Raw genomic sequence first — 26694 nt, 5'->3', positions numbered from 1 at the left:
AAAAAGCTGTATGAATCTCAACCGAAAGACGAACGAAATATCACTTCAAGTATTGCTCATTCCGCTGTTCTCGCAGTAGTTATAATTCCAAGTTGACGGAATTTTGAAATGCTCCATGCAGCAAGAAACACTCACTCCTGCTTCTTCTCGGTCGAATAATACCGTTTTGGCTCATATTCAGAACGACATAGTTGGGTAAACAAAAAGATCAAAGACATGAGAAGTGATTTTCGAGCTTTTAGTCGATGGAGCGTTCATTATTGATGAGCTTATTATGGGATAATGGAAGCTGCTTCAGCGTTCTCTGTGATTTCCTGAGGCATATTTTATTGAGAGGACTGTTTGTGTGTTCTTTCCATAAATCGTAAGATGCCGTTCTTCCACTTCCACGTCAATTATGGAGATGTTTGAGGTTGTACACATAAAATCGGAGAACGTTGTGGAACTCTGAAGTTTGAAGAATTCTTAAACAGATATGTTTGGGCCACAGTTGTTATTTTTCTTTTTCATATTGTCATTTTGGTCCACTTAAAAATATAAATGTTTGAGTTATGAGTGTAAATGTTTTTATCCAAAAGCCTGACCAATTAAGGTCAACCAACTTGAAATTCACAAATTGTAAAGCGTCATTTCGACAAGCCTGAGTGCTGCTAAATTATACCGAATCTGGGAGGATCCCAAATAATGTAGATGTAAATGGCAGTTTCGAAAAAATTTGCAAATCGAATTACCTGTAATTCTGTCCGTATTCGGAATGAGTTAATCGATTATTCATCAGTATTTACCCGCTCCATTCGAGTAATCCCAAAATAACAAGCTTCCGATTAATTTTATGGCAATATATACACCATCCGACCAACACAAACACCGATGTTTCTATTCAGATGAATTTCCAATTTGGGGATCTATTTGAAGATGAATAAGTATTAAAATTAAATCTTCAAATCAGTTAGGGCATTTGATTATTGATTCTCACTTTTTACGTAGAATCCACTGATGAGCTCAAAATATTTTTTCATTTCGAATCATTAGGTGAACTTTCATTCTTTTAAATTCAAACTTTTATTGAATTTGTTATTTCTGAATTGAAAAAAAATCTTTTGTCAGTAGGTTCTATGTATGAAAGTGCCTAAGAAGGTTCAAGTTTCATATCTGTAACTTCAAAGACAAAAAAGTTATGAGAACGTTTCGGAATCGTCAAGATCTCAATTTTTGTTTATAACTCGAAATATAGAAAGAATTGGCGGATTCTGTTTTCACATTTGTATTATGAAAAAGAGCTCGAGAATGTGTCATCCGTTTTCGTCTAGCTGCTACAGTTCTCGAGATCCCCTCAGAACACAACGAATTTTGCCCATCCTTGTACAATCTCTATACAGGGTGAGTCTTGGACTTGTACAAACAGTAGATTCTTGAGGTCAAAAGAAACATTTTTTTTCTCTACAATTTTTTCCGAATCGGCTCGGTTTAAAAGATACAGGCTATTGAAAAACCATAAAAAAAATTTCAGTTCTATCTCACAAAAGGTTTTATCGAATGAAATGAATTTCGGAATATAGCTTTCCATTTATTTAATTAATCTACTTCAAAAACAAAATATCACCCACGTCTTCCAGTTTTCTAATTTAGACCATTACGTACCATAAAAATACCAACAATTCAAAGAACCCAACTCCTGAAACTAAGTAAGACGTTGTTTAATTAATATTTGAACGTTTTGTAAAATAAAAGTATTCTTCATATTGTAACCAGTCCGGCCCTTGCGGTCGGACCTTTCGAGAACCAGGGCAGTCGCTTCCTTATGGAAGAATCGCGAAAGGTTCGCGAAGGTACCTGAATGTTTCCGGCGCCTATATAAGCCCAGCGGAGGAGCAGGTAGGCAAGTACAAGTACAAGTACAGTTATAGTTCAAAGTGCAAGCGACTAGTGGAAATAAATACGAGTGGAAATAAATAGTTGTGTCATAGTTAGTTTGTGAGTTATAAATGTATTAAGTGTAAATAAATAATTTTAATAAGTTGGACGTTTTAATTAAGCGAAGAAAACGTTACAATATTTTCTCGTATAATGCGCCGTTTTCGAGTAATTTGATGTCGAGTAATTTGTTAATTGGATAATTTGGCTGAATAGAACTCTGTTTGAATGAACCACAGATGTGTAGTGTCGCAGATTTAGCTAGTTATTCTGAAGATATTTCGGTTTTTCCAGGTGTGGCACAGCTCACTATGAATACTTAAAATAGCTATATCTTTTTATCAGGGCCGAATCGGAAAAAATTGAATAGATTAAACTTCGATTTATGCCCCACCTCAGATTTTGATGATTATTTTTTATAGATAGAATTCTCTATAAGGAATCGAATGGTATTAGTCTCAATCTGCGGAAACTCTCAGTTCGGCAGTAATGATTTTTTGAAATTTAAGTGCGTTATCTCGAAGTCGACATAGTGCCTGCGTCAGATATTTTGCCGATTTTTTCCTGGATGCAGGAGAAGATACAGAATCTATTCGAACAACTCTCAATCTCGGCAAACTTTTAATTTGAGAGAAACGATTTTTCGAAAATTTCATCAAAATACGTGCTATATGGTTATATTATCATGAAATATTATATTTTCACTTTATGGTCCTTTAAACCTATATTTAAATCGACAAAAATGATATTTCTCATGTATGAAATCTTTTTTTCACTGTCCTAACCCAAACTAAAAACCTAACCTGAACTCAAAATGATTCAGTTCAATTTTTAGCCAAAATTGACCCATTATTCACATTTTCTTCCAATGAATTACCTCAAAACCTCAATTTGTTGAGTTTTATTGAGGAAAGCATTCGAATTAATTGAGAATTACTGTGGACAAACATTCGAATGTTATAATTGAGTGCCTTCAACGAACATTTCAAAAAATCATAGCTACTGAACTATAAGTTTCCGCAGATTGGGATTACTACCATTCGATTCCTCATAAAAAATTCTATCTATAAAAAAATAATCATCAAAATCTGAGGTGGGGCATAAATCGAAGTCGAGGGTTTTTTGACCTCAATAATCTACTGTTAAAATATTTGTACCAGTCTCTGTGAACAGGTACCCTACAGGGTCCACGGTATCTCCCCTTATACAGGGTGTTCCTAAATTAAACGTACAAACGAAACGGGGAGATTCCTTAAGTGAGTTTAAGAAAAAAAAGTCCCATAAACATGGGGTCGCAAACGTTTCGTTTTCGAGATCCAGAGTGTTGAAGGTTGATTTTTTTTCAAGTTTTTTTCTCACAGTATCTACACTTCACAAGATATTCAACTGAAATTTGGCATAGATATTACATTTTAGAGTTCTCACCACGTGACATGGCAATTTCGATAGAAGATCTACAGAGTGATATTTTTTCTGGAACACCACAGATTACAAACTGGCCTTCCTATCATAGTTACGAGAATCGTTCAAAATTTTTTTTCTCGAAATCGTTGGTACATACGACAAAACTACAAGAGACCGAAAAGTTCAGTATAAGAACATAGCTTCTTTTTACATTTTTTCAAATTAACAGTTGTTCACCAAAAAAAAGTTCTGCAGAAGAACAGGTGGCAGTGTTTCAGAAAAAATATCACCCTGTAGATCTTCTATCGAAATTGCCATGTCACGTGGTGAGAACTCTAAAATGTAATATCTATTCCAAATTTCAGTTGAATATCTTGTGAAGTGTAGATACTATGAGAAAAAAACTTGAAAAAAATTCAAACGTCAACACTCTGTATCTCGAAAACGAAACGTTTGCGACCCCATGTTTATGGGACTTTTTTTTCTTGAACTCACTTAAGGAATCTCCCCTTTTCGTTTGTACGTTCAATTTAGGAACACCCTGTATTAATCTGGCCACCTCGAGTAAATCCCTCTCGGGCTCCCTAACTACTTTTTTTACTAGGTGAACATTGCAAGTTTAAATTTCTATTCATCGAGCCATTCTCTCCAGTCGCACTGAGTCAAGAACCTCAATTAATCACTCAGCGAATTCCTGCAGTTTCCCAATCGTTGCGGCAACGTTATGCCATCTTCCGCAGGACTCATTGTCTGCCCCCCAAGAACTTCGATCCGAACTTTTTAATTGCCTCCATTCAGGTATTCAGCCGGTCCCCGGATATCGGACGCCCATTAGAATATAAATATCCCCTTTTTCCTGGACCGATCGGCTCACATAATGAACCGAGATTCGCGAATCAATCGTGAATATAGAACTGAAAATTCCCTTTCCAATTTAACGGTGCTTGATTTCCCATTCGGCGCGGGCCGTAAAGTAGAGTCGCGAACAATCCAGAATTAACATATTGCCTATGTAGAGAGGCCTTCGAGGAAGTTATATAAAATTTTAATATAAATGGCATTCCGCACAGGGGGCCGGGCGCTGAGCCGTGGAGGAATACTAAAATGCAGGAGCGAACACAATTTGTATCGATTATGCAAATTGTATTTCTTAGGTAAATATTAGCTCAGTCGATGCTAATAGAAAGTTTATAGATTCCGCATTATATATCGCTTTGCCTAGATTGGATGGAGATCTCACCCCCTCTCAGCCGGATGTGCGGAAAAAGGGCTAGAATAAGTTGTACGGGGAGATTATGCGGGCGGTTTGGTTCGCTGAGGGCCAATTACGTTAACGCGGGAAAGTTTCACCTCAACTCACGAAAAAATTCCGAATTAATGCTCCATATTCCGGATAAACACTAGAATGAAATAAGCTACTACTCGAAGTTTCCGCTCAACTTCACTGAAATTTTATCTGCCATTTTGGTCCTCACTTTTTATTTGCCGCCTTGTAGAAGGAAAACCTATAGTGGAGGACAGAACGCCCATATCAATGAAGTTATCACAAAATTTCCCCTCTGCATGTGTCTTAGTGTGAGAAATCGATGGAAATTTACGAAAAATCGAACCGTTTTTTAACAGCTAGCCAATTACGTTAACGCGGGAAAGTTTCACCTCAACTCCACGAAAAAATTCAGATGGGTTCTTCCATGTTAATGCTTCATATTCCGGATAAATACTAGAATGAAATAAGCAACTACTCGAAGTTTCCGCTCAACTTCACTGAAAGTTTATCTGCCATTTTGGTCCTCACTTTTTATTTGACCGCCTTGTAAAGGGAAAACCTATAGTGGAGGACAGAACGCCCATATCAATGAAGTTATCACAAAATTTCCCCTCTGCATGTGTCTTAGTGTGAGAAATCTATTGAAATTTACGAAAATTCCGTTTTTTAACAGCTAATACAGCACAGTTTGGCTCTTTTCAAATTCTGTATCTGTCTAAAAAAAATTCAAATTTTAGTAACGACTTCACAATTTAATGATACACAAACGACAAATTATATTTTATGTATGTAGTCGTGGAGACCTAGTGATTTTGAAGGTTAGATGGTAGAAAGAAAAGAAGGTTCTATGATATACAGGGTGTTCCTAAATTAAACGTACAAACGAAAGGGGATTCCTTAAGTGAGTTTAAGAAAAAAAAGTCCCACAAACATGGGGTCGCAAACGTTTCGTTTTCGAGATACAGAGTGTTGAAGTTTGAATTTTTTTCAAGTTTTTTTCTCATAGTATCTACACTTCACAAGATATTCAACTGAAATTTGGCATAGATATTACATTTCAGAGTTCTCACCACGTGACATGGCAATTTCGATAGAAGATCTACAGGGTGATATTTTTTCTGGAACACTGCCACCTGTTCTTCTGCAGAACTTTTTTTGGTGAGCAACTGTTAATTTGAAAAAATGTAAAAAGAAGCTTTGTTCTTATAATAAACTTTTCGGTCTCTTGTAGTTTTGTCGTATCTACCAACGATTTCGAGAAAAAAAATTTTGAACGATTCTCTCGAAATCCTCGTGAAACTCCAAATTATGATGGGAAGGCCACTTTGTAAGCTGTGGTGAATGAATTCATTGTCAGTTTTTATGGAAATTTTCCTGATCTGTAGCGATGATTCATAAAGATTCAAATTTCAGTTGAATATCTTGTGAAGTGTAGATACTATGAGAAAAAACTTGAAAAAAATTCAAACTTCAACACTCTGTATCTCGAAAACGAAACGTTTGCGACCCCATGTTTATAGGCCTTTTTTTTCTTAAACTTACTTAAGGAATCCCCTCTTTTCGTTTGTACGTTCAATTTAGGAACAGCCTGTATATCTCGAAAACGTTCAAACGTAGGAAAAATTGCTTCGGACAAAATTTGTAGGAAATGTTATGCCCTACAGTTTTTAGGATGAATGTGAAAAGAATTTGAAGCCCAGGAGAGGGGATGATTCAAAAAAACTGATTTTTCTCACTTTTATCCCCAATTATGATTGTTTCGGCGTGCTGAAACTGTCAGATTATATTTTTTTCGTTAATCTTGAATCATTAACTTCAATATATGAAAAAAAGCACCACTCTCGACAATGTACACGAGACGTTATTTTTTTCTCCAACTTTGGCGCCCTCCCACACATTTTCGTCAAGCTTAAATTGTCTGATTAAGAGAATATATACTAATTATCATGTGAAAAACCACATAAATCCACGATAGAGTATGTAAAATGATCGCTTATCTCTATTTTTTCGACAGGCTGTCCTAGACAATTCCCCTTATATACAAAAACTCAGACTCTGCGTATTCTATCATAACCAAACAATTTTGAAGCGACATGAGTGTTGAACTTTGAACCTTAACTAAGTCCGGATGAGGACTGGCATTGTCAGCGTGGCATGGACGTAAACAAGTTGAATGAATTCAAACGGTTGACAGTGGAGGAAAGAATTCACCTGATCTTTCGAGTGTGCAGTGAAAAAATTCATCATCCCTTCTGCTTTTTCCCGACGAATGTATGCATGCAGATCGCAAGTAGGGCTGAATCGATAAAACCTCCGGCAAGAAACCCGAACTTTTTCCTCGGAAATCCCGAAATACAACCACGTCGAAAATATAAATAAAGGACCAGTGCCAGAACGACGAACGGAAAAAAAAAACAAGGCCGCCGAGGCCTTTCTCCCAAAGACAACGTAAAAACGTTTCGTTAGGGACTTCGCACGAGAGGATAACGACGGCCATTAGAAAATACCCTAGGATAATGGATTCTGATTCCGACTCGCCCGGTTTTTATCATACAAACGATGGAATTAAGCTAACAATCAGGACAACGGGAATTTATGGGATACGTTGATGTGGAAATTCAATGACCATATGACAAAATGCAAATTTATGGAGGAGAGTGGCTTTTTTAGCTGGTTCGATCTCGTGAAATTTGCGCCACGTCGAAAAAAAGCAAGTAGATTCATAGAGAAAAAAAATGAATCAATTTTCTTAATTTTTGTCGAAGTCATGTGGCCAATTTTTGATGAAAATACATAAATGAAGTAAAAACATAATTATATGATTTTCACTGACATCAATTGTTCAACGAGGATACGTGTTTCGATATCACAGTAGCATCTACAGGTAGCTTACAACTCATCTTCAGGAAAATCATATAGTTCTCTTTATATTCTTTAATTACATCAAAGACGGTCTCACACGATTGGTCTGTATTCATTGATGAAGAACAGGCGGTCTCATTCCCTTTATCCGTCCTGCAGGGGAGGTTTTTTCACACATTTTCTCACAACTTTCAATTCTGCCATTCTGTGACATCATGACATTATAACTCCGTTTGCTTTTTGGAGCATGAATAAACAGGATTTTAATAACAAAAAAAAATCATCAAGATGGACAAATCGAATTTATCAAAACTCCTGATTTTCAAATTACAACCTATATTTTCCTATGAACATCCTATATATTTCTGCTCCAAAGAGCTTTATAAGGCTTCAGAATAGCAAAATTGAATAACTTCCAGTTATACGAGATCTGTGAATCACAATACAATTTGGAGTTCATTTTTTCAAGCTGTACTCAAAACTCAAATGTCGAATGAAATATACAAACATATATACGGAGCTTTAGGCCTCAGACTAAATAGTGTCAAAACCAAAATCCTGTGGAAGCCCGCCAGAAAGCCTTCAAACAAAATCAGCCTGGAGGATGAAACTCTAGAACAGGTCGAGCAGCTTAAATACTTGGGAAGCTTCAGAAATACTAAAGAGATAACCTGAATACGGAAATACACAACCATATCAATTCGGCACCACGGGCATTCTGGAAGCTAAAGGACAGAATGTTTCAAAATCACGACCTCAATCTGAAGACCAAGACAGCTGTTTACAGAGCAGTCGTCCTCCCAAAGCTTCTTTACGGAAGCGAAAGCTGGACGCCCTACAGGCGACATATTAAACAGCTTGAACAAACGCAACAACGTTATCTAAGACAAATAATGCACATTAGATGGTTCCACAAAGTTTCAAATGTAGAAGTCTTGCAGCGCGCGAGTTGTATAGCAATTGAGACTCAAGTAACGAGGACCCGACTCAGGTGAAGCGGCCACATTCTGAGGATGCAAGACCCAAGACTCCCCAAAATAGCTCTGTGCGGCGAATTCACAGAGGGAGCTTGAAAACCAGGAGGCCAGTATAAGCTGTTTGAGGATATATACTGCATCAATTCCTAAAATCAGTTAATGCCAAACATAAATGGGAACAACTAGCGTTAGACAAATCACAATGGATGTCTTTGATCCACAATTATAATGGAGATTCGAGAAGAATACAGCAGCGGCCAGATCTGGTTGGTGACTATCCATGACAGGAGTGTTGAAGGATCTATAGGTCACGGTTGGGTCTCTTCAGTCACAGGAGGGCACACAGTCGCAAGTAGCCCTAAGAAATTATAAGTTTGATCGCTCCGATAGTTGTGTTTTGGAGTCTTTTTGTAGATTTATTCTCGGTAACGGGATGCAGCACGGAATGAATGAAGTTGGTCCATTCAACCAATGCAGATTTCCCTATTTTTGAATCTGACAGAGTCAGGACAAAAATAGCTAATACATTCCTTGAAGATATCTCTATTCGGGTTGGATATTCAATTATGATGAAACCCAACCATACTTGTTAATATTGATATTTTCTACAGTAATTCATGCAAAAAAACGAAGGGTGCTTTTGTTTGATAGTCTATTCCCAAGTGGTCAACATACTGTGAGCAGATTTCAATGACTCGCCAGCTAACCCATGTTTTACCTTTCGTCCTGAAAGGACTAACACCGGAATAATTTTTGCAAACGGGTATAATTTCATTAAAACCTTGGTTCACTTCGTCGAAAGGAGCCTGCTATGCGATGAAACGCGTTTTTGTTTGAGCGAACAGGTCAACAAACACATATTTGTCGGATTTTGAGCGGAGTATTAATGCGAAACCAAAACAAAACAAAAAATAGGCAAATCTCAAACACGAATCATGTTAATCCAAATTTTTTTTTCTTTACTCTACACAATACTCCATATTATAGAAGTTTTTTAAACCTTGCTACCTCTGAGCGATATGCAGATCCCAAATTGCTTGTGTTTTGCTGTGTCTAGTACCTCCATAGTCTAGATTAAATAGGTGAAAATGTTAAAAGGAGTTCTAAGCTCGATTCTCATGAAAAGTCCATTAGTGGAAACCGTTTCACGATATCTTCATTTGTCTTGGAGATATAACCAAATTTTGATCGATTTCTAAAATGGGCCATAACTTCTTCATATCAACTGGGAATAGGACACTATATGAAGATATCGTATAACGGTTCCCATTAATAGATTTTTCTCGAAAATCTAGCTCAGGACTCCTTTCAAAGTTTCCACCCATCAAGAAGTACCAGAAACAGACAAAACAAGCAATTTGGGATACCCTGTACAATTTTTTCCACACTATTATCGTACAATAAAAAATGGACACGGTTTTTCCGGATCTCTCAAGGATATTTTCTTCCAGGAAAATCAACCGGCATCGTGACAAACACAAGGATAACGCACGCCACCCCCGCGGCTCTGTACGGACATTCTCCATCGAGATATTGGGAGGATGACTCCAAAGTGCCACCCGCCTCCCGCAAGTCCTGTAAGGACCTGGCCCGTCAGCTCATCGAAAACGACCCTGGCCGTAACATAAATGTGAGTATCTTCGTAGGATTTCCTCTATTGTTCGGGCAGCCTTAGGACGAGATTCTGCGGTTTTATTCCTATTTGTGTGTTCTCTCCACTGGACCAAACACAATAGGAACAGAAAATGTCGAATGTCCCTTAACAAGAGGTCTAGACTGGCTTCGAGAGCAGGAATGCAATGTTAAATTCGCTGTGAGCAAATTGAACTTTGTTTGCATGTTGAACAGGCAATCTGGGAACGTTCGTTTGTCTGTATATGCAGTCCCAGGTCTGATTTCTTGAGGGGACCAACCATCGAAAATCGATTCAATAAAACATAACCTTACCTAACCTCCAGAAACACAAAGATAAACCTTCAATAGGTATATATACCTAGCATTAAAAGTCCAATTTCATTAACTCGAGAATCTGCCAATGCAGAAGTTTGACATCAGTTTACAAAAACTATACGAGGATATATTGAAAAATATATATTTTATTACTCAACATATTCTCCTCTTAATTGGATACATTTATTACAGCGAACCTGCAACCTCTCTGGACCTTTCAAAAAAATGTTTCATCTTGCTCTGAAAACCAGACCTCCACAGCTTTTATTACCTCCTCGTTGGAAGAAAATTTACGACCATTTTAACTTTTTTCCACTTGAGGAAAGAGATGCTAGTCGGATGGAGCCAAATCTGGTGAACAAGGGGGGTGTTCTAGTAATTCAAACCCCAAATCATGAATTTTTGCATGGCAACATGAGATTTGTGTGCAGGGGCGTTGTCCTGCAAAAACAAAACACCTTTGGATAGCTTTCCGCGTCTTTTCTCTTTAATTTTTTCCCGTAGAGTGGTCGGTAATGCCGAATAGTAATCCCCGGTTGTTGTTCTACCCTTATCTAAAAAATCAATCATGATTACTTCATGGCAATCCCAAAAAACTGAAGCAAGAACTTTTCCAGCAGATTTTTGGACACGAAACTTCTTAGGTCTTGGAGAACCAGAGTGTCGCCATTCCATCGATTGTTGCTTTGTTACTGGATCGTAGAAATGTACCCAAGTCTCATCCATAGTAACAATTCGGTTTAAGAAGTCTACATCGTTTTCAAATCGAGCACAGATCGAACGCGATGCTTCTACCCTTGCACGCTCTTGGTCAACATTCAAACATGTGGGTATCCATTTCGCAGCAATTTTTCTCATGTCCAAATTGACATGAACTATATGATGAACGCGTTCGTATGAAATATTCAGTGCTTCAGATATCCGTTTCAGGCCAATTTGACGGACTGATAAAATCATGTCATGAACTGCATCGATATTTTCGGTTAATGACACAGGAACTGGCCTTCTCGATCGCTCATCATCTTCAATGAAAAATTGACCTCTTTTGAAGCTTGCAGTCCAATTTTTCACGGTCGCATACGAAGGACATTGATCACCAAGGGTATTAAGCATATCTTCGTAAATCTGCTTACCTCTTAACCCTCTCAAATTTAGGTACTTGATGATGGCTCGATACTCCAATTTTTCGATTTTCACAATTTCGGTGGATATCTTCTTTCTTTTAATTTATTGCGTAACTCTGGTTTACTTTTTTGACCTCAAACATCACACTGACACAGTGGAACTGTGGTCTAGGCTAACTAGATATCAATACATCCTCGTACCTAGCATTGAAAATCTTGAACACAAAACAACCAATTTCCTCAACTCGAGAATCTGGCAATCCAGAAGTCTGATATCAGTTCACAAAATCAATATATCTTTTTCACCACTTGCGTAGAATCTGCCTCTACGATACAATCATCGTCAAATCCATAATGACAATCACGCCAAAACAATTCCTCGGTCAAATGTTCTTAGGTTAATTGAAAATTCAAAATACGATCGCCCACCATTCGATTTGTTCTCTCAAAATGTTCATATATGCAACGAGGCAAATGGGATAACTTTGAGAGAACGACCAATTAGAAACGTTAGGGCGCACCTAACCGGAATTTTATAAGCCTGTACTCGTTAGCAGATGGACAGAAGAAGAGAATCCACTCAGGCTCATTGACCTTAATTAGACTTTTACGCCACTCTCTGGGGGTCAAGTGTCGCATTTCCCATTAGAGCAGTGGGGCCAAATATTGTTATTGCGGTGGGCTTGATCCACTGAAATGGATTGGGGTATTTATGACTATATTTCTGAACGACAATTGTCAGGGGTGGTTCAGTGGTTGAACTTTCGAATCTCGTGTCTAAAGTTGTCTATTTGAAAAAGATGAGGTCAGTTGAAAATTTTTCAAGACCAGAAGGTTACACCGATCTCCATGAAACTCGAGATTTATTACAAGAAGAGCTGCTCTTTCTCACAATCAACTTAACTTCGATTCTAGGATACGAGGATGTATTAATGTCTAGTTAGCCTAGACCAGTTCCATGCATAAAAATAATATTGCGTTACCATAGCAACGAACAATAACTCATTAGAAGTGTCAGTGTGAAGTTTGAGATCAAAAAATAAACCAGAGCTACACAATAAATTGAAAGAAAGAAGATGTCCACCGAAATTGTGAAAATCGAAAAATTGGAGTATCGAGCCATCATCAAGTACGTGTATTTAAAAGGGTTAAGAGGTAAGCAGATTTATGAAGATATGCTTAATACCCTTGGTGATCAATGTCCTTCGTATGCGACCGTGAAAAATTGGACTGCAAGCTTCAAAAGAGGTGGATTTTTCATTGAAGATGATGACCGATAGGGAAGGCCAGTTTCTGTGTCAGTCCCCGAAAATATCGATGCAGTTCATGACATGAATTTATCAGACCGTCGAATTGGGCTAAAACGAATATCTGAAGCACTGAATATTTCATACGAACGCGTTCATCATTTAGTTCACGTCAATTTGAACCTGAGGAAAATTGCTGCAAAATGGATCCCCAAATGTTTGAATGTTGACCAAAAGTGTGCAAGGGTAGAAGCATCGCGTTCGATTTGTGCTCGATTTGAAAACGATGTAGACTTCTGAAACCAAATTGTTACTATGGATGAGACTTGGGTACATTTCTACGATCCAGAAACAAAGCAACAATCGATGGAATGGCGACACTCTGGTTCTCCAAGACCTAAGAAGTTTCGTGTACAAAAATCTGCTGGAAAAGTTCTTCCTTCAGTTTCTTATGATTGCCATGTAGTAATCATGATTGATTTTTTGGATAAGCGTAGAACAATAACCGGAGATTACTGTTCGACAATACTGCCCACTTCAAATGAAAATATCAAGAGAAAAGAGCGGGCTAAGAATTTTTCAACCTATCCTCGTAGTGTTCATACAACCGTTGGAAGATTCAATTCATTGAAGAATGAAATTTCCTACAATCTCCCACTACTTCCTTTCGCAGTTTTCAAATTCTCTTGCGAAATGCATCTTGAATGAATCCAGTTGGGCCAGTTTCATTAAATAATCCGAAAAATTCCAAAGGAAGAATTTTTACGACTTGCCTAAATGATGAATTGTTTACTTTCATTCCTCCTCCCTCCATGTTTCCAGATCATAAATAAGTTCAACCGACTGAATAACTTCCTTATTTATGCGATGCAGACCGGGAAAAATAAACCTCGTGGAAAGATTCGACCTTATGACTCACCCACAGAGGGAAAATGTGAGACTTAGCCGTGCATCAAAAAAGCCTAGTCTCATTTATGACCTCAGTAAATGCGAAATCTTCGCGACTTCTCCTGGAGTTTTTGTACCGAGAAAATTAATCAAATACGCGTGATACGCCTCTCACTTTATGCAAGAACCTTTAAAACATAATTTTGGATACAAGTACTGATTTTCAAATTGATCTGATCTGTATTCTAGGAGTCATTGAGAAAATTCTGAAAGCCAAGCAGCGTTAAGCGAGAATACCACTTGGACGGGTGACCGCTCGTGACAAGCGCTCCACTGCTAAGCTCATTTTTGGGTTTTTTTCTCAGCAACGTCGTGGGAAGGAATTCAATTCAAAATCCAATAATTAAGAGTATCTCCCGAGGAGAAACTCGGGACTTAATTACAATATCCCAGTGTTTGTGAAACTCTGTGGGAAAAGGCGATATCGGTGACTGTCATTGGAATTTAATTTCTGATATAATGAGAGCCAGTCGAGCGTTGGAATCGATATTCCATCGAGAATAATGGTGTGCCAACCGAAAAGGTTTAGAATTCATGAAGGATCAAGGCATATTTCTGGGATGAAGAATTTCACTTCCAGATTAATTCTGGCGGAAGTTAATTGACACGAATTTTAGAAACTTTCCTGGATGGAAGAGATTAATGATTATGTAAGGGGGGGGCTGGTGGAATTTTGGCCGAAAAAGAATGTGGAAAATGGAAACTAGCGAGTCGTTCGGCTAACAATCGATAAGCCTGCGAAAACAGAAATTTGTTTGACGAATATTCGTCGAAAATCAAACTCGAAAAATTCAACTCGTGCCTCATAGGATCTAGCCTTTTCTCATAGGCCCTAGTCTCATTAATACACCCTATTCTCGTCTCATAGTCTCTAGTTTCTTCTCATGGGCTCCTGTATCGAATCAGAAGACTTTGACTACCTTCATAGGCCTAGTATGGTCTCGTGGATACTAGTTTCATCTCATAGGATCCACTGTCGTTTCATATACTCTAGTTTTGTGTAATGATGGAGAAATTGAGCTGTTACAATCAGCAAAATGTGAGGCTGGAATATAACTACAAGACGATGAAAATTGCATAGGAATTCTTCAAGTGAGAGAATTCTTGGAAGCATTTATTCTGGATCGAAAATGTATGGGCATATTCCTACTGATATGTTCAAATCTCTGGAATTCTTCGTGTTCATTGTTCTATATGGAGTCAGATCTGTAGTAGCAAATACATTTATCGTGCGATGGTAGAAACCCCGTCAGAAATAAATTGCCTGAACACATCTGAATGCAAATTTCTGAAAGACTGGTTACCCAGAGCCCTTTTATCTGACATATTTGTCCTCCAGCGTCGCGTTTTCGATCTGACCCCGATGACTTTTTCCAATATTTCATTTTTATGACAAGTATTCGCAGGATATGGGCTGGGATTCCAGTCAGATAGAAAAGAGTTCATTTGTGAGAGAACCCTTTTATTTCCTATTAGGCATCGGTTTATTCGTCAAAGGTTCTCCTTGATTACTGGATCGGCCCTCTGATAACGGAATAGGCATCACTTTGACCCTTGGCTTAACGCCCATCAACTTCATAAATCACAATCAAGGGATGTTGATTCAATCTGGATAACATGAAGATGGAGTAGGAGCACCATGAGAAGTTTTGTTCTGTTTTGTCTGTGATAGAGATAGTTCTACTGTACTGAATTTCCAGATTATGGGTTGTTTTAAGGGGTTATATTGCAGTGCAACCTTGAGGTCTTTCATGCCCCTTGTCAGGGCTACTCTGGCTACTACACTATCTACAGCTGGCCCTCAACTTCCAGAGTTCTACTCAACTCCAGTATTTGGGAGGACTTCAAATAGGTAGAGGTTTATTTTTCATGTTTTTCTCCTCCCACAGAATGTGTATTGTTCAATTGCTGCTGGAGCTTTTCTCAGTAGGTGCAAGGAAGTCAATCAGGAGGTGTAGGATATTTTTACTAGGATCTAAGCTTACCTAACCCAATCTAGCCTAACCTAAACTAATCAAGATCTACGATATTTTACTAGATCGAGTTTCGTGGAGATTCGAAATAGTCTTTTATCAGTGAACCCCCTAGTTTTACCCTTGGGTAGATATACCTATTCGAACAGATTCGCTTAAAAATAATATCAATAAAAACATAATTCTCAAAAATACCGAGGCGAAAACATTTTTCTATGTATCCGATCGATGTAAAACACGCCGTTTTATGATGAGAATCTTAGAATATAGAATAACAGGAAGGAGCATATTGCTCATTTCAATTTGACCGGAATGGAGGAGAAATATGGCCGACATATATTTCCGTTTCAACAGTGACGTAGGACAATGAAGTTTCCAAAAACCTAACTTCAATAGTCAGTTGATTCTGATTAATCAAAAAAATTAGGAAAGCACTGACGTAAAGTCAGAAGCTTTTTCAACCTCGTTCAAATTTATAATCAAAGCGGAAATTCACCCCGCCTAACACTGCTTGGCTAGATACTTAATGGTATTAAGGTCTATGACTTAACATCACCTACGCCCATGGAGTGTTATTGTCATGGGATAACCTTGTTATATGACATGAAATTCAGGAATAATTAATACCTGATATTCAGCTTAAAAAAATCACCTACCTATGAATTATTCACGCTACAATATCTAAAATCCTCATTTCCAGCAAATTTCAAGAATCCAAATTACCAAAATTAAGTTGAATCATCACTTTGTTCATTTGGCCACAGATAACAGAATCATTTGACTTTCAAGTCTGCCACTTTTAAAATTAAAACTTGGAAGACCAATATGGCCGTTTCCGTCGCACAATTCCCGTCACATTTATTCGAAAAAGCTCCTTCCTGATATTCTATGTTCTAAGATGTGAATCAATTGATGTTCGATGGTTTCCCTCGACACCGAATAGAAAAATGAATTTGTGAAATGTCAAAAATTTTACCTTTTTCTTATGCAATTTTCAAGTATTTCTGGGTTGTTTTAGGGGCTCAAAGTGTTTAATAAGTATTATTCAGTCCTTCGTGACAAAACATAGCCCGTTCCCGGTACGATAAATGACTACGTGCGATCTCCTTATTCCAAACAATTTTCGTCATCAACGGCAGAATTGAACTTTTTCGGAAATTATTTTGGGCGACTTCCCCTGCTTCGATCTTGACGTTCTATACAATAACGAAAAGGGCATTTCTTGAAGGTGTCAATTCTCGCTTTACCAGAGTCTGACCGGTTGCCCTAAAGGCCCCCAACATGTCGATACTATCTCACTTTTTTACGACAGTTTGTCTTTTTTATGAATAAATTGATGTACGAAATGAACTAAGTCCTCCTGAAAAAGACATTATTCATAGGAGAAATGAATATAATTCCCAGATACTTACCTCCAGGTGTCCAATTTTCTTTGAAATCGCTCAAATTTCTTTCGTTTGGTTTTTTCCTTTCAGTGATCTGAGAATTCAATGCTTGTCATCCCTATGCATATTTGGATCGGATATATCATCTTGGAATCCCGAATCAGCACATTTGGGACTATAAATACGTAATTTAAATGATTTTCACTCATTTTTATTCACTTCCCAATAGTTTCAAATGAAAATTGCGTGAATTATATATGACAACTGTCAGGAATGAATTATGTGGTATTCCTTTCACAGCGAACCATAGACATATAGACTGGACTGTGTCTTCCCTTTCTATCTATGCATAAAATTCGGTCAAAAAAAGTGACCCTCTATGTCTATGCAGCGAACGGAGAAAAGTGAAATTGAGAATGGTCAAAATTCGAGTCGTTTTCAAGCTTCCAAGTCATGCCAAGCTTTCAAAACATCAATCAGACAACTGAATTCATAGAATTCCAAAGAATATGGTATAGAATTGTGATATCGCACAAACGTCATTTCTCCTCACTGAATCCAACATTTTTTCCAGGTCCTGATGGGCGGGGGTAGACGTCACTGGCTGCCCAAAGTCGCCCACGACCCTGAGCAGACAAAGGAGGAAGGAAGGCGCCTCGACGGGCGTAATCTCATCGACGACTGGGTTCGAGATAAGAAAAAGCGCAGTCTTAAGTCCGAATACGTATGGAACAAAGGCCAACTTGATAAAATTAACCCCAATCAAATCGACTACTTGCTGGGTGAGCAGAGACTCTATTCAACTCTCGCTTATTCCTTTATTATTATTATTATTATGAACTCAGTCGGAAACCTTCCTCCCGACGAGCAAGTATTGCTTGTTCTATGAGGAAAGGACGCGGAGTTGATTTGACGTTTGAATTTGGCATTCCGAGTTACGACGCTCGTTTGTTTTCCTGGCCGACTCCAGCTGCGATATGAAAGTGTTTTTTTATCAGATCGTTTGTCTGCAACACGAGGAAATACACAGGGAACACGATATTTGAATCCCTAATGAAATCCCTACTGATTTTAATATTAGCTTACAATGTTAGGAAAAACAATGTGGACTTAATACAAATGTTTCTGTCTCAATACCATACTTTCTTCTTTATTTTTATCTTAATAGAACGCATCGACTGACACTAGGCTTTTTGATACTAGTTCAACAATTGAGTCTCCCAAAACTATTTGGACTGTTTCGAAAGTCAGGAAAAAAGTTGGTATCAGAAGATTTATGTCAGACAAGAAATATTACAGAAGATAGTGGAAAGCACAATAAACTACTCGTTTAAAGTTCAGGTGGTCTAATCATGATATACACTGCGCAAAAAAATTAACGCACATTATGGAAATCTCAAATTTATTCTACAACTGAAGTTCTCAATGATAATTATTTTTATCAGAATTATGCATGCATATGTTATCCACTTTCAACGGTTTTCTTCAATACAGATGTTTTTTCCCAGCAGGAATAAAAAAAAAGATATTATCAGATTTTGAATGTATTGGCTCCATTCTAAAATCAGTTGTTCTCGATCGATTCTAGTGATCAATAGTTTTTCTTTCGTTTGATTTTCTAAACTCGATCGCTATGCAACACGAAACACGCAATTTGACCCAAGAAGAATGTGCCCAAGCGGTAGTTTTGCCAGAAGAAGGTTGGACATACACAAGAATTTCAGAAAGGTTTGGAGTTCCCCATACAAGAGTGTCCAGAATGTTGCAGCGATTCAGGGAGACAGGTATGAATGTCCGAAGACCAGGACAGGGTAGACCACGGGTAAAAACTGCCATTCAAGAACGTTACTTGAGAGTTACTTGAGAGTTTCTTCGTTGAGACAACGGTTTGCAACCGCTCGCCTCCTTCAAATTCAGCTTGAGCAAACTCATGAGGTGCAAATTAGTACTCAGACAATAAGAAATCGCCTCAGAGAATATGATTTAAGGCCTCGTGTTGCGGCAAGATGCCCAGCTCTTACCCCAGCCCATTGAAGGGCGAGTTTGGATTTTGCGAGAGAGCATATCCATTGGGAAGAGGCCGATTGGGAAAGAGTTCTCTCCACAGATAAGTCTAGATTCTGCCTCTGCCATTGTGATCGACGTTCCCTTGTATACAGACGTCCACATGAAAGATATGCTCAGTGTAATTTCCTGAATACAACTGGTTTCGTGGGAGGATCGATTATGGTATGGGGTGGAATATCTTTGACTGCTCGCACAGACCTTGTGGTCGTTGATAATGGAGCTATGAATGCTGATAAGTATATAAGGAACATTCTTGAAGAGCATGTAGTGCCATTTGCTCCATACATTGCTGAAAATTTCATTTTTATGGACGATATACCTTGAAGAGGTTGCAGTCTCTCGAATGGTATGGCCAGCAAGAAGTCCAGATCGCAATTCGATTGAGCAGGTTTGGGACAACCTCAATAGAAGGCTGAGAAGTTCAGAAAATCATCCAGCTACTCTTAATGACTTAGGAATCCAACTCGGAGAAATCTGGGAAGGATTAGATCAGAACATTTTAAGATCACTCATTTTGAGTATGAACCGTCGTTGCCGAGCTGTAATTACCGCAAGGGGTGGAAATACCAAGTATTAAATCACTTATCAGCATTTCAGTATTTTGAAAATTGTCCATTTCTCTTCTTTCACATAAGATTCGGTGAAATCCTGAATTTTTCTTCCATTTAATGTGTCTTGTTTCGTTCAAAACCTTCCCGAGAGAGCATAAAAATAAGTTATAAAGTCAATGTAGAGTTAACTTTCATTAAAATTGAGATTTTCAGAATGTGCGTTAATTTTTTTGCGCAGTGTACTTGTGCATTCCTTTCATCCAGCAATCTCATTCACAAATAGAAACAAAAGAGCAATTTCATTCATAATTAGAAGTAAGAGAGTGATTTCAACTCCCTCAAAATATCCCAAGTGGAAAATTTTTTCGTAATGTGGGATGAATGGATGTTTCCTTGAAACATTACTACACGAACTGATGCTTGTGGCAAGAGGAATATATCTCCCATAGGGAAATGCATTCCAGGTAATCCAGGATATGTTGATTGAGGAATGCTGTCAGATGTTCGAATCTCATCTCATCTGCGTTGAGTTGAACTGTCAAGTTCAGAGAACACCTTCGGGCTAATTATTTGGCTGTTTACCTATGCTCGAAACAATCCAGTTGCAGCATGTCTAAAAGCAAACATACCCGAATACAAATAGTCTGATATTGGAGTACGAACAAATACATATTATCTATTGATATAAATAAGTACCTACTTACCTATTGGTAAAACCTTTTCATATTTTCATCGATTGATCTTTCTTCCAGTCGTGGTTGAATTGATGTATAATAATTAGATATTCATAAAATCAAAGGGTTGATATACCTATTTACTCTAAAGCGGTGAACACATATGAGCGGCCGCGGCCACGATCACGATCACGATCGTGAGACATCCCGACTGAATGCCGCTATATCGCTGAACAGATCGTGATATTATGTGCGGAATATGACATTTGCATGGGACGAGTCTCGATCGTGATCGTGATCGTGGCCGCAGCCGCTCATATGTGTTCACCGCTTAATGAGTTGAGAAAAAAATATATAGATTTTCATTTAGGCAATAGAAAATTACAATTTTGGCTGATAACACCTTCATAGGTTGAAGCTAAATCTTCGCTTACTTCTTTCATATCCATTCTATATAGAAAACAGGGTATTTCAAGGCTGTCTGTTCAATTTTCCGACATCAATCAAAGCCTTCATCGTCAAACGACTGTCATTCAGCTATCGACAGCATGCACCTAAATATGAGCATCAAAGTTCGCCGAATCGAGTTCAAAGATTTCAGTTTGCGAGGCATCACATGCAAATATCCAATATGCAATTTTGTTTCATCAGGAACAATGCGCCATGTCATCATTTCATGCTACCTCATATACCTCGTTTTCCTCGTGAATAATGACATAGCTCCGAGCTGTTCGAAGATTTTCTATTAATGCTTGTAAACGCAAGAGATGCTTATTAGACCCAGTTGTTCCCAGTTTCCGCTAGATAACCCTGGTAATCATTCCTGTGTTCCAGGATGTTTCTCTTGGATATATGGAGTCTGGAGAGATGGAGAAGAAAAGAGGAATTTTGCGACGTTTCTTGTAGTTTCGCCTACATGTTCCATACATATTTACTTTTACAATGTGTAATGAACTCGAATCTTGAAATTGCAGTTTTTAAATATTTTCATCTTCGGAAATGAAATTTCATATGAAAGAAAAATGTTTTCATTCAACTGTGAGTTGATCACACAGAAAATTTCACTTCACCAGGAGTTCGAAATGGAAACTTGAATCCAAAATTACATTCAGAGAAACAAACTCTAATGATAATCATTGATAATAAAGTGACTGATACGACAAAATTAAGGTCACGAAGAACAGGAAAAAAATATCGTGGATTAATAAGAAACAAGCAGAATTGTAATCCAAGAACATCAATACCTCCTTGAAAAAATATTTTGTGTTTGTAATATTGATTTGATTCAATCAAAATTCATCAATTATAACTGAATTTCAATTTTTTTCCATTTATAAAGCTTTACCTTAAAATTGGACGTCGATTTTTCTTCTTCATCCTTAATTCCCACTCGAAACTAAATCCAAATTTCCAACATCAGGATCAGGCTCATCAAGTAGCAGCGTCAAAGACATTACTCCACTTTACCTCCCCTATGAATGTAAACATGGTGTGGCTAATTGAGTTTTCCCCATAAATAACTCACTTCACCATATTCCTCCCTAAAATTTAATATCTTATAACTCAAGTTTGAAAACCTCCACTGGAGATTACAAATTGAATGAGCAGAAGGTGTCCTGTAAAGGGAATTCATTTTTTCAGCATTAGGGTTTTAATCGATAGTCAGATTTAACTGCAAAAAAGAGCAGATGCAATAATGGAATATGAGAAGTTAACTCACGTATAACTGAGCTTTGTTTTAGTATTGTTCAATGGAAAATAGTCAACACCTACTCATTTCTATTCAAGCCATAAAAAAAGTGCAATTCCAAATCAATTCTTCTAGTACAAACTTGCGAATGCGCAGATAATTTCTGGTCGGTTGTAGTTGACAGCTACTAATTTTCATCATATTCTTCTATACATCGAAAACCATTAGCATTTGGATGAAAGTTAATTAAAAATTTTCATCGTTATGTAAAAAACAAATATTCTCGATTAAACCGAGTTGGCTAAGATGAATATTTTATAAACCGCGAAGAAAAGTCTCAGCTGTCACAATTTCAAAACATGGACTGGAATTCATCCATCCACCGGAGTGGATTCAATTTAGAATTTTAATTAGGGTAAGAGACCATTCTCTTGCGTTCATAATGCAAACGTTTTTCGCGAATATTCCTTAAAAATTTCCCAAACAAAACTGGTTGTCCAATTAGGAAACGAGCTGAATACCAGTTTTGTTTGTCACAGGCTCTGTTCAATAAGAATCAATTGGGAATTTAGTCTGATCCCCAAAAGGGTCTTGTGGGATTTTGAGCAGATTTTATAATAATATAAAGTGATTGTTGATTCCTTCATGCTGTCAAAATGAGTGTTTATTTAAAGATGAAAAATATGTGAAACAAAGGGGCTCATACTGAATTTGGCATATTTAAAATCAAGAATAGTGGTCCTAATTGAGAACCCTGTGGAACACCGATAGGTAAAAATGGGACTTTAATTGAAATGAGAGTTCCAAAACTTCAATAATGTTAGAACAATGATCAAGATTGATGAAATCACAGTTTTTCGATAGTTTATGAGCTTTCATGAGTCGAAGACGATGCCTTGAATTCAATCGGTCTGAAAACATGATTTCAGACTATATAGACAATCTGACACAACTATCTTCGAACAATTCGTAATAATGGGTATACGTGTTCTAACCCTAAATAAATTACTCGTAGCAAATTAAACAGATTAATCATGAAACATGATCCTTTTTTGAGAACGTTATTGGAAAAGTTTCAAAGCAACATCTGTTATATTGCAGTATCTTTCCAATGAACTAGCGAACGAACATTATAGACCAGCGATAAACCAGTTACTCATATTTCGATCAAAAACGAAAAAGGACGAGATTTGTGCAGTTACTCTCGGACGAGATGGTCCTAGTTTCAGTTTCTAACCACATGAATTATCAGATCTCGACTGCAATAATGCCTTGGGCGACCAAACTTGGCAGCCGCTGAAAACATTGTCTGGTGCAGCGCAACAAACTGGACCGCTAGTGTGTCTAAGCTGGCAGATACTACGAGCAGTTAGCTTGGCTTGCGATATCAGAGCAATCCTTTCCTAGGCGGGTTTTTGCGGAAATGGGCAGTATATATGTGATGTAGTTTGGGTTTTGTACGTTCGGAGGGTCCGAATCATGTTTCAACGTGTTAAATGGGAGTTTTTGCTTGATGAGTACTCTCCTTCGCACAGGGTAGAAGAAGGAAAATGAGGAAAGCTCTGACGTGTACTCGGGAGCTTCAGCGAGCTTGTTGTTGTTGTTTTCTCCACAGTAATTCTTCCAAAAATCGAAAACAATCAGATGGCTACATGACAATTCTCGTGATTCGTTTTTGATGAGAGTTCATGACGAACGAGAGTTGTAAATGAGATTAAATTCAATTTGTCAAGCCAATTACATATCGAACAATCCTTTGCTAAGAATTGCGTACACTCAAGAGAGAGAGAGATAGAGAATCGTGTGAGGGTAACCTAGATCAATTCTAACACAATGAATTATACGAATCGTTTCCAATTAACTGTTATCCAGATCTAATTAGTTTGGTAGAAGGCAACATATGCCGTTCTTACTTGGGATTCATTTCCATCTTGTAGTGAAATTTAATACAGTTGTGTCTCACCCGTGTAAACTAACTAGATGTTAGTCTATTCGCATAATCAAGATCTTGCAGGAGAAATAATCTCATGGGTGTTCTCATTCGGCTGAAATTTAAAAGAGCCAACTATTCTGGATGGAAGTCCTGAGCTGGTTTTTCCTTACTCACAGAAACAACACAAACTTAAGAGATATCCACAAGTATTTCACTGAAAAAAATTGTCTCTAGACTATGATATGAGGATCCTGTAGATCACTGATCTCCTTTTCATGAAGCTGTCATTCTTTGGAATGTATGAATGAGTTGACTAAGTTCTGGAATCAATGTGCTTCAACTTTTCTTCAACCTACAAATATTAGTATGGAAAATTCTTAACAACCCCTTCCATTTTATGTACATCGTTTTAGAATATTACAATAGCAGAAGTCCAATGTTAATTTCCATATATTATTTATGCTACAAATTTCTGGGAAATACAGAATTATTTATTAATCCTTTTCACAAACACACGTGTTTCCAATGCACTCGGCATGTTGGTTAGGGAATAAACCGATCTGTTCAAAAATATTCGCAACATTAATCTCAATTCCGCGAACGAGTCCATGTTATATATCTTATATATGGCGAGCATTCCATCCACTCGTCGAACTATTTTAAACCGGTCATGTTCTATAGTTCTGGTGATATATGTGGAATACTTGATGAACGAGTTAATTTTCAGAGCCCGATATTTTCAGGAGGACATTTTGATTTATGCATGGAAAGCTGTTGATTTTGATCTCACTGCTGGATGGAAGTGTGCACAGCTATTTAGTAATGAGTATTTCCGGCCATCTATTTGATTATGTATCTGCACATTACGATGTTGTGACATGTTGAGTGAAATATGTTTTTATTTGTGTTGGCAGAATAAGCCATAAGCAATATATTTCTGATTCGAGCTGTATCTATTCAAAGTCACTCCAACCTCTACTTGAATTTCATTTGGAAAAAGGATTCATTGGCCCTTGGCATGAAATTTCGATATTCAAGGAATGTCCAACGACATCAGTGAGTTTCTCTCTTCACTCTGCAACTGGATATCAACTATACCAGGCGAACAAATTATCTCATGGAAGCATGTGCATCGCATCATTTGTTATAGGATAGAAATTATTCTCAACAGAAAGAGTAACTGTCAGAGAAAGCGATCAAGATTTACCTACCAACATACAATGATATCAACAGAATAGAACATACCCTTGTTGAACAAAGCGCCTAGCTACTGGTTATCGAGAATACGAATGTTTCACTAAAGCTAAGTGGAGAGGATGGGCCAATAATAAACTGCTTCGTTAACGTGGTACTAATATATATTTTTTTTTTTGGTGTAGCAGGGGGAAAATCTGCAAGTCAGACGAATCACCCTCTCTTGAGGGGGAACAAGTGTGGGGATTCTCACTCTCCTGAGCTCGGGACCCACTAAAAACCCTTAACTGCTTCTTGAATATTGATTCCGGGCACACACACACACACACAACCCACCCACACACACGCCACACACTCGATACTCGACACTCTACACTCGACACTCTACACGCGACACTCTACACTCGACACTCTACACTCGACACTCGACACTCGACACTCGACACTCGACAAACGACACACGACACTCGACACTCGAAACACACACCCTGCACCCCCCCACACACACGCACTCACACCCCACAAATCCCTCTCACACACACACACACACACGCTACACCCACACACACACACGCTACACCCACACACACACACACACACACACACACACTCACCCCACCCACACACACCCCACCCACACACACCTCACCCACACACACCCCACACACCCCACACAGACGCACACCACACACGCACACCACACACGAACACCACACACGCACACCACCCACACACACACACACACACACCACACACACACACACACACACACACACACCTCATCCACACACACCCCACCCACACACACCCCACCCACACACACCTCACCCACACACACACCCCACACACACACCTCATCCACACACACACCTCACCCACACACACACCCCCCCCCCACACACACACCCCCCCCACACACACACCCCCCCCACACACACACACTCGACACATGACACTCTACACTCGACAGTCGACACTCTACACTCGACACTCGACACACGACACTCGACACTTGAAACACACACCCTGCACCCACACACACATACACACACACACACACTCAAAACTCGACACACGACACTCGACACTCTACACTTGACACTCGACACACGACACTCGACACTCTACACTTGACACTCGACACACGACACTCGACACTCGACACTCGACACTTGACACTCGACACTCGACACTTGACACTCGACACTTGACACTCGACACACCACACTCGACACTTGACACTCGACACTTGACACACGACACTCGACACTCGACACTCGACACTCGACACTTGACACTCGACACTCGACACTTGACACTCGACACTCGACACTTGACACACGACACTCGACACTCGACACTCGACACTCGACACTTGACACTCGACACTCGACACTCGACACTCGAAACACACACCCTGCACCCCTGATACTGATACCTTTCACTGTTAGAAGCACTAGACTGGAAATTTCAGCAGATCTTTTGTTGCAACTTCCAATCTGGCACTCTGAACACGAAAAAAAGTTCTCGACTG

At 38.4% G+C, this 26694-nt stretch overlaps 1 protein-coding gene across 1 annotated transcript in view; it reads left to right on the top strand.

Moving 5' to 3' along the window:
- Window positions 1-26694, top strand: part of LOC123316023 (alkaline phosphatase, tissue-nonspecific isozyme-like) — a 97755-nt gene that overhangs the window by 54560 nt on the left and 16501 nt on the right. The window contains exons 4-5 of the mRNA XM_044901933.1: window positions 9876-10054; window positions 17626-17833. Coding sequence (XP_044757868.1) covers window positions 9876-10054; window positions 17626-17833 — 387 coding nt within the window. The remainder of the gene's footprint in view (window positions 1-9875; window positions 10055-17625; window positions 17834-26694) is intronic.

Source organism: Coccinella septempunctata, chromosome 6 (genome assembly GCF_907165205.1).
Source record: "Coccinella septempunctata chromosome 6, icCocSept1.1, whole genome shotgun sequence".
NCBI classification, from domain to species: Eukaryota; Metazoa; Arthropoda; class Insecta; order Coleoptera; family Coccinellidae; genus Coccinella; species Coccinella septempunctata.
The sequence above is the reverse complement of the archived record's forward strand: the minus strand, read 5'-3'. Positions and strand labels throughout refer to the sequence as shown.